General features: G+C 40.5%; 1 protein-coding gene across 1 annotated transcript in view; it reads left to right on the top strand.

Moving 5' to 3' along the window:
- The window catches only part of gpc5a (glypican 5a), a 118,088-nt gene that overhangs the window by 22,040 nt on the left and 82,778 nt on the right, over positions 1 to 13,270 (top strand). The window contains exons 3-6 of the mRNA XM_062430722.1: positions 6,968 to 7,428; positions 7,524 to 7,757; positions 8,538 to 8,671; positions 8,836 to 8,961. Of these exons, the coding sequence (XP_062286706.1) occupies positions 6,968 to 7,428; positions 7,524 to 7,757; positions 8,538 to 8,671; positions 8,836 to 8,961 (955 nt within the window). The remainder of the gene's footprint in view (positions 1 to 6,967; positions 7,429 to 7,523; positions 7,758 to 8,537; positions 8,672 to 8,835; positions 8,962 to 13,270) is intronic.

Genomic DNA, 13,270 nt, shown 5'->3' with positions numbered 1-13,270 from the left:
CTGTACATTTGCCAAAAGTACAACATAAAAAAAAGTATCTGCTGTCTGTGGCTGATTTTGGAGGCAGTAGTTGAAGGAGACATGCAACACATGTTTACAACTGACAGTGCTGTTTTCCTCTGTTACAAAGTCACAATGATCCAATTTTCTGTATGTGCATATTAAAATGAAAAATGTCTCCCTCTGGTGGAGGAAGCTACACACAGCACTTTCTTATCAATTCATGTTTTACATTAGCTTTACTTTGTGTGTTACCTTTTTATAGTTCCATGGTTATTAATGATTGTCTACTTTCACATCTGTGTTAGATGTTTGATCTGTACATTTAAAGCCAAAATATCAAATTCAAAACCCTTCAGAGCCAGAGGAAGCAGAGAGTAATAGTGTGTAGCAAAACAGAGGGAAATAAAAATGATTTCCCCCTTTTTAGCGCCAACTGCCAGAAGCCCTGACCTTAAAGTGTAACTCATCACTGTCACACTTAACCAGATCATCCTACATTAAAGAAAATGAGAATTGCAGCAATTATGGGAGAAAGGAAGAAAATGGGATCAAAAGTAAAAGCCTTTTAGACATGGAGAAAAGCTCAACCATGGTTGGATTTGACTGAAGGGGCTCTGTGATATGTATATAATAGCTAATATATCTGAATGATAGCCAGTGACACACAGGCTTTAATGCATTAATTGTTCATATATCACAACTTATTTAGCATGGCAGAAGGCAAGTACCCGCAGGTTGATGGGTGGCATGTTGTAATGGCTTCTTATTTTGACTCTAAATGATGCACAAGATGGATTGAAAGATGCACTTTTCCCATTCATTTCTTTAAAAGATAACCAGTAATTGATGCCATTTAAATGAAATATTAAAGACTGAGATAATAACTGCATGCATGCTCATTTCAAAACTGAAAAATGCTGAGCATAAATATAACATTTTTCTTACAATTTAGGGACTGTTTGTGGTTTACAAGTCAGTTCAGTCATCAAATTTCAGAGCAAGTGTATCATATGAAGACATCTTTTTTGGTATTTACATAATTGTAAAACATCATGAATACTCAGATTTACTGCAAATATCTATCTACCAACATGTACACAGCTTTTACCTCCCATTAAAAGTTCTGTTTGTACCAATTGTGAAGCAATTTATACAAATTAATTGTTTTTTGTTGCCAATGAGTGAACGAGATGTAAGGCAACATAAAAAATGAGACCTTCCCTGACTTTCTTGGTTGTCTGTAACAGTCTGTGGACTGATTTCGATCTGAAAAACTTCAATCCAAATCCAAAGGATGGGATGTTTTTGCGCACTCCCGAGGGTCTTGCCCTCACTTGCTAATGTCAACAAATGAACGGCATCTAGCACAACATAAATGTTGCCAACTTATCTGACTAGAAACACCTTGCAGATATTAGCTCTCCCGCTCTATTATTCACCAGGTTGGCTGGTGGCTAGCTGCCTAACCATGCCAGATATCACAGTTTCTGGCTAAAGTGCCTTTGTTTTCTGGGTGTCTCCATCAACTAGCACACATCTCATAAGAAAAACGCAGCGTGTCCGGCCCAAGCTTGCTGAGCCTACCGGTTACAGAGTTGGTAAATAAAGCTGGCGGTTTGTGGGTTGGGCAGTGCGGGTCGTGTGGGTGTGGTATTGAAAAACCCTGACCTGCACATCACTACCAGCCAGTGGCAACAGCACAACAAGAGCCTCTGTGTGTTTGCTCTCTGTGTGTATTTTTGTGTGCATGAGAGTGCGCATATACAGCAGGGTGGGGAGGGGCTAAATGACCAGGAGTGAGAGACGCTTTGCTGAAGCATGTTGCAACACAATGTTAGAGATCTTGTACGTTCTTTTATGTTATTATCTGTAAAAGTGTAAGTGAGAGAAAAGACATCACCTGCAGTACTCTCGTGCTAGTGCTCGCTCTTGTTGATGGAGTGTGAGCACATGCACGAGCAACAAGATGCTGACTGCAGCTCACTTTATGGCCACTGGTGTCACTGTGAAAGAATTTCTGATTCTTACATATAGAAATTTAAACCATTATACCCACTGTGTGTCCAGCTAAGAAGATCAGACCTTCAGTAACAGAAATCACTCCACAGTATGCGCCTCTTCTCAGTGTTCCTACTGCTGCCAGAAATGCAAACATCTGTGCTCTCCTCTTATCAGCCCGGTCACTGACACTCAGAACGCTCACATGCAAAGCAGACAAACTGTTGTTGTATTCTCATTACCCAGAAATCCTCCCAGTCCTGATTGAAGAATTTCCCTGTATAATTTAAAGGAATGAGAAATATTTCTAAGAATTATAAGAAACATGTAGTGTCAGTTAAGGTGATTATATGACCAACTCAGTTTCTTACTTAACTTAACTTATTTAATTCTGAACTTACATTAACTGATTGTTTTTTCACTGGGGGCAGTGAAAACAAGCTACAGACACAAGATTTTCCTTTTTAACGTTAATATGGTGAACATGTTGGCAGGCAGATGCTTATTAACACATTTTCACAACTGGCGAAACATCAGCATTTATTTAGAGTCAATATTCACATGCTAACTAATTACTAATTTTATTTATCTACTGATACCTACTGATAGTGAACCAAAACAATAAATATGAGGGTTGTTAAACCAAAATGATGAGCTGTGAGATGTTAGAGCGCTGTGTAGTTGAAGGGAGCTGCAGAGTTGGGTGAAATAAGCCAGTGGGTTTGTCACTATGAGCAACCTCCTTCATATTATGTATGTCATCCATTGTTAATATGAAAATAATGATTAGAGCAGCTTTAATGAACATATTTGGTCTGTTTCAAAGTGTGAGTAGAGGGTCTGGTTGGTTTGACTCTTTCAGTTTCAGAAAGGCAAATTAAAAAAATCGACACTTTTCACAACCTCCTCCTCCCAACTCTTCTACATGAACCCACTTTTCTTATTCTCTTTTTCCTTCTCACTGTTTTATTTCTGTCCTCAGGCTTGCCCAGAAGCTTGCCCGCTGGTCTAGGCCTCCAAGTGAGAGACGCTGCTTCCCACTTTCTCCTTGGTTAAAATGAATGCCATTAACACTGCCTGCCTGGACAGCCAGCAACTTCTGTGTGGGTGTTCTTCTACAGCAGACTTGTTTAGACAGCAGAATTACTGATCAGGTTATTAGCCATGCCTTTTAAAGTTTCCCCTTATGAGGGGAAATATACTAAGTCACTTGATGACAAGATTTACTTCCGAGGTGAGACACAGAGATAAAACGGAGACAAATTTGTTTACTGCACAGATATTCTTTATGGGGTTTGACAGGTGGGATTCATTATCTCCACAATTTAATGTGGTAAACTCCCCCTGAAACACGTGCTCTAATCCCTGTGGGACCCTTCATAACTCTGCCTGCTCTGCTTCATCCATCGGAGGGCTGTAATAATCTCTACCTGTCCTCCATGAGCACATATTTCTTTCTTTCTCTGTTTCTCTGCCTGTTTGCTTGCCTGTCTCTTATTTGTTTTATGCATGCACACACGCACACACACACGTACACACGCACACACACACGTACACACACACACACACACACACATACATACAGCCTCCACAGCTGCCACTCTTGTCTTTGCAATTCTTTACACATTCTCTGTCTGTTTTTCATGCGGTGCTGCTCTGATCAGAGTGCTTGCTCTGCAGAAAGTGCACCTTTCTTTCTTTGAGCCTTTTATATCTTGTTAGACCTCTCATGTCCGTGCGTCATCACAGAAGACCTGTGATCAAATTCTGTTCCCGGCACCTCTGTGCTTAATGCTGCCTGCTTGAGACGGAGTGCCTGTAGGCATGCCAGACCCCTCTCTGTTCCCCCTTGCAGTCCCCCCTCTCCAGGGGGCTTTCGGTCAATCTTTCCACGTCGGTGCATATTGTACAGCACTCGACCGTCTAAGCCCTCATCACACTAGTTGCTCCCCCCTCACCCTCACAGCCCCCTAGGCAGCTCCAGGCCTTCACCCTAACGATTGCCTCACAACTCATGACAAGCACATGAGAGAATGGCCATGTCTCAGGTATTAGCTGAAACAAAACAACGGAAAAAGGAGAGTCAAAGGGATAAAGGGCAGCTTGTTGCACTGGTGGAACGTTTTCTATTGTGCAGAGGTTATTTCTGCATGTCTGTGACTAAAACTGTTCCAGGCCATTCATACTGTAATGTCTAATAATATATTGTGTATTTGATCTCTTGTGTAAAATTATTAAGCTAGGTGTATTTAAAAGACAAAATCATTAATTGAATATATTATAGGTTATATTAAAATGTCTTCACATTTCAGATTTCCATGCATCTTAATGCCATGACCATTAATTTGAATATTTAACATAACTTTTCAACCAACCAGTCTGATTAATTTTTGTATCTGTATATATAGGAGTAATGATGCATTGATCCATTGCATCAGTGGAGATATTGACCTCATTATATGGATCAGGTCCTCTTGTCCTCTTTCCTGTCAAGATTTAGATGACAAAACCGTTACCACTCTCATATCTGTACACTAAAGGTGAAGCTACAACCAGTAGCAGATTATCATAGGTTAGCATAAAGACTGGAGGCAGCTAACCTGGTCAAAAACCAGTGAACACTCAAAGAAGTAACTGCATCAGGCTCAGAAATAGTACAGCACATAAACCCCTGTAAAACCAAAACTCTTCATTTTTACACTTTTTGTACAAAGTAAACAAACAGGTATAATGTGTTAATTAGAGAGCTTTTAGAGGTGCTGGTAGGTGGATATTGTTACCAGTTTGGATAGAGCCAGGAAAGCTTTGTACTCCTGTTTTCAAGCTACCTGGCTGCTGGTAGTGTTACTAATTGAATCATCTAACTCACTGCAAGAAAGCAATTTAGCATATTTCCATTCCTTTAAACACTGTTTCTTAGTCACCGTTGTCAGTAAAATAAAGTGAATACCTTTATAAACCTAGTTTAACAATAAAATAAAGAATGCACAAGCCTAAATTCAATGTTCTATGAACATCTTTACTGCACTTTAACTTACTGTCATTAAGGATTGATGTGTAGAATCTCGTTACCTCACATATGAAAGAATTAGGGCATCAACTACCAATTATTTTTTTTTTTATTATCATAGATTAATATGGTAATCATTTTTCTTGATTAATCAATTAAGCATTTAGTCTATAAAATGTATTGAGAAAATGTTATCACAATTTCTCAGAGCCTGTAGTGATGTCTTTAAAGTGCTTGTTTTGTTTGTCCAAGTCCAAAACCAAAAGATTTTTAATTTACTGTCATATAAGCAGCAAATCCTCACATTTAGCATTTAGCAGCCCTGGAAAAAACAAACAAATGATTATTTGATCAACAAAATACTTGCAGATAAATTTTCTGTCACTTGATTAATTGACTAATTCTTGCAGTTCTAGGATGACTGATTAGAAACAGATCCAGAGTGAGCTAGACAGTTTCTAAATTGAAAAAAGTAAAAAGGAGCACTGTTATGAGATTGGCTGAGAAAAACCTTGGATCTGTGCGCCCCTATAAAGTATATACTGCACACTTTACATTTGCAGGCGCCCAGTGAAAACATGCTTTTATTTCTGTCCTTAAGTGTGTCCTTGGCACTCTTCAACATTTTTCCCCCTTACATGACTGTTGGATGCCACAGTGTTACACAACCTGTATACTCTCCCCAAACAACTGCACCTAAAACACTTCTCACAAACTCGCAATATAAGCTGGATTCTGCTTACAGTGCAGGATATATTTCTGTGATAGACATGGTCTGTTTTTGCCTCTTGTGGCTGATAAAGCAGTCTGAGAACCAGAATTCTGTTAATCAGTATTTTCAGACATTATTTAGACATTTGTGTCAGATACTGCGTGAAAACATTTTCTGGGCTTGGTGATAAAAAGAAAAAAGAAAACAAAAACCCCAAAAATCGTGCCACGGATTTGATGGTGAAGAGATGTTTTAAGGTTGGAAGTGCACTTTGTAACGAATCCATTATGTAAGTACGCTTGAATAATGGCAGCCAGCACGTGTTGTATGCAAATGGAAAGGACATTATTATAATTGCATGTTCTTGCAGGAATTAATTTGCAGAGTACATTTTCTCTATCTCCCCCCGCCTCTTTTAACCTTTCTTCTCCCTCATTTCTGTCTCTTAACCTTTGCCTCTCCTCCTTTCAGTCTCTCCTCCTCCTCTCTTCTCTGTTTTCTCTTTTGCTCTTGTTCTCACTCCAAGAGCTCCAATGACACAAGTCTCCTCTCCTCTCCCTTTCTCTTCTCTTCTCTTCTCTTCTCTTCTCCTCTCTTCTCTTCTCTTCTCTTCTCTTCTCTTCTCTTCTCTTCTCTTCTCTTCTCTTCTCTTCTCTTCTCTTCTCTTCTCTTCTCTTCTCTTCTCTTCTCTTCTCTTCTCTTCTCTTCTTTTTTCTTCTCTTCTCCTCTCTCCTCTCTTCTCCTGCTATGCTAGAAGCAGTTGGTTTATTAAAGCACTATATAAGGCTCTGTTCATATTTTATCACAGCAGTTTCCACACTGATGTGTTGTAGCCTCTTTCTTTTCCATTGTTCTTTGTCAGCTCAACTTTTGATTAGAGAACAAATTGCTCCCTTCCTACGTACCCGACTCCCTTTAGGAAACAACACAGAGAGCCGCCACCCCTGAAGTCTCTTCTCTTCTCTTCTCTTCTCTTCTCTTCTCTTCTCTTCTCTTCTCTTCTCTTCTCTTCTCTTCTCTTCTCTTCTCTTCTCTCTTCTCTTCTCTTCTCTTCTCTTCTCTTCTCTTCTCTTTTCTTCTCTTTTCTTCTCTTCTCTTCTCTATCTCTTCATTCTGGCAGCAAGGACAACTTAACTTTGAAGCAATATGAAGAGAATGTGTTGAAATGAGTTGCAGTCTCTGAAATCTGTTTTCTTTGTTTCTGTGATTGACTCTCACTCTCCCTCCTGCTGTCCATCCCACAGAGACTTTTGAGGTTCTGATGAGGCAGGCGGAGAATTACACCAACACTGTGCTTCAAGACTCTTACGGCAACATGGCTGATCAGGCCATGGGCCCTGTGCGAGAACTCTTCACCGACATCAGTCTCTTTCTGCTGGGATCTGAGCTCAACGTTGATGACTTAGTGCAGCGATTCTTTGACTCCCTCTTCCCGCTGGTATACAATCACCTCATCAACCCAGGCCTCAGCGACATATCGTCAGGCTACGCTGAGTGTGTGAGGTCATCAAGCCGTGATGTGAGACCATTTGGTGGGGCGCCAAGCCTCCTGGCTGATCAGATAGCTCGCTCTGGGGTCTCCGGGAAACTTCTGCTTCAGGCTTTGCACCTCGGCATCGAAGTCATCAATACCACAGACCACTTACAGCTGAGCCGTGAGTGCAGACGGGCCCTGCTCAAGATGCACTACTGTCCTCACTGCCAGGTATGGATGCATGTGTCTTCTGAAGTCAGCTTATCGATCTGAATTAATGCAAGCCTTTACCAGCATCACTGATCCCAAAGTAATTTGCTTCACAGGGCTTAACCCAGTCCAAGCCCTGCATGGGCTATTGCCTCAACGTAATGCGGGGCTGTTTGGCAAGCATGGCTGAGATTGACACCCACTGGAGGGAGTTTGTTCGCTCGCTGGAGGGCCTGTCAGCTCGGATGCATGGACCTCACGATTTGGAGCAAGTGCTTCTAGGAGTTCACACGCTGCTTCATGATGCTATTGGACACGCTCAAAAGAATGGACCCCGCCTCTCAGCACAGGTCAGATCCTCTTGGTGGAGAGATGTACTTGGTGCCGTTTTATTGTTAGAACATCACTGGGGCTCAGAGTGAGATGAAAAGCAGTGAATCTGATTCTGGTAAACTGGACAAGAGACTAAGGATAAATTGTTCCACTCAGTCCTGAAGAGATTTTAGTTGGAATTTTAAAAGCTATGTCTGATAATAGCTCCATGCCAGAAAGGCAGAAAAGTATGTAGTGTTGTGACCAAGGCTATATTCTTACAAAATGCACATACAACACAAATATAAAGCTAGTCATGCCAAAGCAGGCCAAAACCATCCAGAAATACATCCACATGGGAAGCTCAGAGGTGGTCAGGGCCTAAGTACTTCTGTCAGACAGAGGAGGATTCAGGCGAGATAGTCAACAGCTGCTCCTCAGGCTTTGATTCATTTACCTAAACCAGCCTTTATCCATCCAGTAATACATACAGTTTTTATATTTACATGTAACTTTCTGTCTATCTTGATGTTCTGTATTATAAAATGAATGCTGTACTGATGAAGAAAGTACAGCTCCATCTAGTGGTTGTCTGGTGTCACTGCTGCTTGGTAAACTGCACATGCAGTATTCAGAAATTGGAGATGATAGGTTTGGCTGCACTTCTGTACTATGTATAAACACCTGTCAATCAGGCATCTAAAATAAGGCCTATTTGTCATGCACCAGTAAACCTAAACAAGATTTGCAAAAATGCTTGCTTCCTAATTCAGTGATTAGACTAAAATTTGCGTCTCTGTGTTTTGATCGGATAATAGGTGCACAAACTGTGTGGCCCACCGAACAGGAGGCCCACACAGGCAGACAGCATCCAGCACAGCAGCAACAAAGAATTCACTCCTCTTAAAGCTCTTGTCAGAGTGTCAGGGGACTCGCTCGCTGTCAAGAGAAGGTAAGTGGGTGGCAGATGCCAGATGCGTGCATAAAAAGAAAGAAGGGAATCTTGTTTTGTGTGGTTTTCTGCCTGATTTATAGTTAATTAAATCTGCAATTATTATGTTAAAGATTTTGTTAAACAATTTAATAAGGCGTGTGCCTATGTGGGTGATTTTTCAGGGATTTTTTGAACAGTCTACGTCTCTACCGTACATACTATGGCGGCCTGGCGGATCAGCTGTGTGTGAGCGAGCTGGCCTCCAGTGACGGACACTCCTGCTGGAATGGAACCGACATCGTAAAAAGGTTTGTTTATGAAGACAAAAAAAACATGAAGCTTGACGTGTCTTATTAACTTGTAAGGCCACCATGAGCCGAAAGAGTAGCTTCAAAGCCCTTTGAAACAGATTCTCTGAACTGTACTGGATGGATGAACACTTTTCCTCCAGAGGATATTTTATGTTTTGATGATGTTTGTGGAGAGTGGCACTATTCCAAAATCCATCATCAGTTGAGAACCAGGTTATTGTGAAGGCCATACCATTGTATCACAGAATTTTCATTTGCATCAAAACATTCAGCGACCCCGTGAGCCTTGTATGAATGGTGTCGATTTTCCACTGATTTATTCAGGTATTTCATATATTTGCCATCCATCTGTAGACACACACATCAGTATTCTTCATGGATATTATGCAAGTGTTTCATATTTGTGAGATAACACAGTGATATACTATGGCAGAATTTAAAGGTTAAATGTAGTGTTAACAAAGTAATGCTGTAGTACTGAGGGGATACTACTTTTCTTTATGAACAGAGTTCAAACATCACACACAAACCTTACTAACATACATTTTCATATAATTGCAATCAATCAATTGATTTATGGATTAGTTGCCAGGTAACTGACACTTTCAGGACCAAACAGCTAATTTATTCATTGAGAAAATGATCAATAGATTAATCGTTAATGAACGTATTTGTTAGTTGCAGCCACTGAGATGATCTTGCCTTCATTTTTAAAGTGCAGTTCGTGAAATTACTTGAAAATACTGAAGCGCACACACACATCTTCACAGGAGAGCTTTCACTTTAATTCAGTGCTTTTTTTAATTTCTTAACTCTGCCAACATAGCTTTAGGATGTGGAAGCAAGTCTGAAATTCTTGGTTTATTAGTTATTGTTAAATAAAGGATTGTTGGAGTAGAGATCTAATTTCTGGTTTTACTGGAAATCTAAACTATGGTTCTTTACCTCAAGACTTAAATGGACAGGAAATTTGTTGGTAACCTCCTCATCTTCTGCTGGCAGACAAACAGATAATAAACTATCTAACGGTAGTGAAAACATAACCTTGGCAGAATTAATATTACCTAAATTTGCACACATGCTGTAACATTTAAAGTTTATTTTCAGTTTACAGGAAGTCAAAGGTTTTCAGCTCCAGACACATCCTGCTGTATGATCCTGGCATGACTAGACTGTTTGCACACCATTTGACCCCAGTCTGTTACACACACATACACACACCCTTACCCTTCACTTATATACTGCCCCCACAAACAAGCTGACATCGATGTAGAATTCATCTATTAGGTGTTAGTGCTCCCAGACATAGATCTCGGATATGAATGGTTGTGAACTGGAGCAGACAAACTGGCCTCTTTCGTATTATCCGTCAGCGACCTTGTCTCCATTACATCACAGCTCTCTATCTTACCCCTGCTGTCATCACTCAAGGACCCCCTCATATATCCTCAGTCTGTGGTTGTTCCTCTTAACTGTCAGCTGCTGTCAGCAGTGTTGGAATGGCAGGTGGGCCCGTATTTCAAACTACGGTGAGGTTGGAGTTGCCAGTTCTGGTTAGACGGTCCATTGTAAAGGGTGACAGCTATGTTGAGATTGTTTCACAGCTGCTGTGTGAAGGTAAGGAGGAAGGAGGCGAAAAGGGTTTTCGTAGCGATCTTACCAACCAGAGTGATTCACAGTCTTCTAAAGAATGTGTCGTCTGTTGGTGCTTATCAAAAATGGAATTACTATGGAGACAGAGTATCAAGGTTAAGTTTCTTTCTGGCATTGACAATTTACTCTTTTCATCTTTTGTTATTTTCCAACACAACACCTCAAGTTTCCATTACAAAGGCAGCCGCCATCTCCAAGAATAGAGATGTTTCTTATGTGCTGGTGAGAAAGGCAGGCCAGCAGGCTACAGGCTGTCTATCATCTCCACCAGCAGCCTCTGGGAGATGTTTTGTGGAATCTTTAACCTTACTTCCTCTTTTCTCCTCGCTTTCCTTATTCACACTAACACTCATTAATAGAGGCTCATTCACCTCAGGTTCACTAACAGGTTTTCATTTTTGTTTTGCTCATTACCAAGGAAGTAAAAGACTAGAGCTGAGAAATTGAGAGACATTAAGAATCTGGGGAGACAAGGCTCTTAGGAGAGCATTGAGCCAAGTCCCTGCAGCTTTGCAGGCTTCCTGCAGATCTACAACCCTATGTTGTTTTCTATTAGCCTAGAACCATAGATGAATGGCTAGAAGTCAACACAAGCTGAGACAAAAGCAATAAATAACCTCCTGCCTACGGGTCATAACCCAACATCCACTGAGAGAGAGAGGGAATAAAACTCACTGCCGGATGGTGGCTGATTTACAGAAGCTTATCGAGGCCTCAGAGACCTTAAACGATTGGTTGAGTTCTTCTGCGTGTGTGTGTGTGTGTTGTTTGTGAGAAGCTGTACACATGCCTTTTTATAACAGGTCTTTGTGCGTTCTGCTGCAGATTGTTTCACAGTCTTAAAGAAGTAGTGAGTTGCACAAGAGCTTTGTCTTATTTAATAAAAAAGGACTGGCACAAAAACATGACACATGAGCCTGAGATTTAAGGGAGATTTAATGCACGTCCTCATCTGGTTCCCTGGTAAACAAAAAGATAAAGAACAATCAGATAAGATCATAGAGGAAGAACACAAGCAGCTTTCATCTCAGTGTCTATGAATGTAGATGATTTGGTCTCGCTTCAGGGGAGATTTGGTAAACACATTCTTCCTCTCAGTTTGTCTCTCTCTCCGTCTCTCCTGGTTTCTCACTTGCACACTGAGAGAGAAAAAAAGATTGGACATGGCATTTTCTGATTACATTTTTGGCCTATTGACAGTAGTGTCATCTGTTATGTCAGTGTTTTTTATCTATAAAAATCTGTATTGAACTGTAGGAATGGACACAGCAAGAATGCAAATACATGCTAACCAACAGTTGGTATAAAATTAGATATGTACCTTTGTTGATTAATTCTTTAATAATTTGAGATTTTCTACAATTCATATGCTGTAATAATGTCCAATGTCTATGTTAAACATAATCACACCTCCAAAACTTGAGGTGAAAGTATTTATAACCACTCCCTGAAAGTTAAAAGCTCAGGCTTTCAGCCGACTCTGACCACTTTGTTTACAAAGGTAACTCTGCCTCCTCCTCATGATGACATCAGATTGCATACCCACATTTGCATAGCCTTTGTTGCTAAGATTGTTGTTAAGGTTGGTCTGTGGGTTGTTTGCATCGACCATTAGCATATTTCAAATTGGATTTGGACATGAACATATATGGATGTATTTGAGAAGTTTATATTTTGTAGAGAAAGTAGAGAAGTAGAGAAAATTACGACGCTACGCTATTCCCACTTCCCACCTGGCAGAAGTAGGCTAAAGGACAGCTTTCAGAATCTGGCCAATCAGAACCGAGTGGGCTCTGGGAGGGAGGCCTTAAAGAGACAGGACCTATAACAGCCTGTTTCAGACAGAGGCTGAACTGAGGTGCTGCTTAAATAGCCAATATTAGTAAAAAACAACAACAACAACAACTGTTGTTTAAATTGTAAATCATAAAGATATTGAGCACCAGAATATAAATATAGATGTGGAAATGTGAATGAAACATCCCCTTTAAATCAAAACTTAATACATTTTTGATTGTTTTAAATTGCATGCACACACCTGTTTTGATAGTCAACAGTTGTCAAATGGCCCTATCCGGTCTAGAATGAGGAGTGTTGCGGTTCATTGTCAGTGCCTGAAACCGATGGAACACCAGGTTGCCCTGCTTTGGCTTCTTTCATCTAAATAACAATGGGTTTTGTCTAAAAATATATTTATGTTTCTGAAAGTAAGATATCAAATGTATTGTTTTGGTATCTGAGCGGAAACTCAGTTATTTTATTGTTTAATATTGTCAAAACATTTCAAACAATACTCATCCAAACCCTGGTTTGCAGGTTTAAAGTGTGTGGTGATTTCTATGCCCTCATATTCATCACACTGTAAGACAAATTACAAAGTTAATGATGATTGATGTTGCTGGACAGACGGAGATAAACCATAAATTAGTTTAACATCCCTCAAACTGGTGCTCCTATTTGGTTGGAGAGGCTGTCCCTGTCTGGGCAGAAAGGTTAAGACATTCCCACATGCTTTCTCCATCCGTCATGGACACACACACACACACACACACACACACACACACACACACACACACACACACACACACACACACACACACACACACACACACACAGACACACACACACACACACACACACACACACACACACA

Source organism: Scomber scombrus, chromosome 1 (genome assembly GCF_963691925.1).
Source record: "Scomber scombrus chromosome 1, fScoSco1.1, whole genome shotgun sequence".
In the NCBI taxonomy this organism is placed as follows: domain Eukaryota; kingdom Metazoa; phylum Chordata; class Actinopteri; order Scombriformes; family Scombridae; genus Scomber; species Scomber scombrus.
Note: the sequence above shows the minus strand (reverse complement) of the source record. Positions and strands in the feature narration are given on the sequence as shown.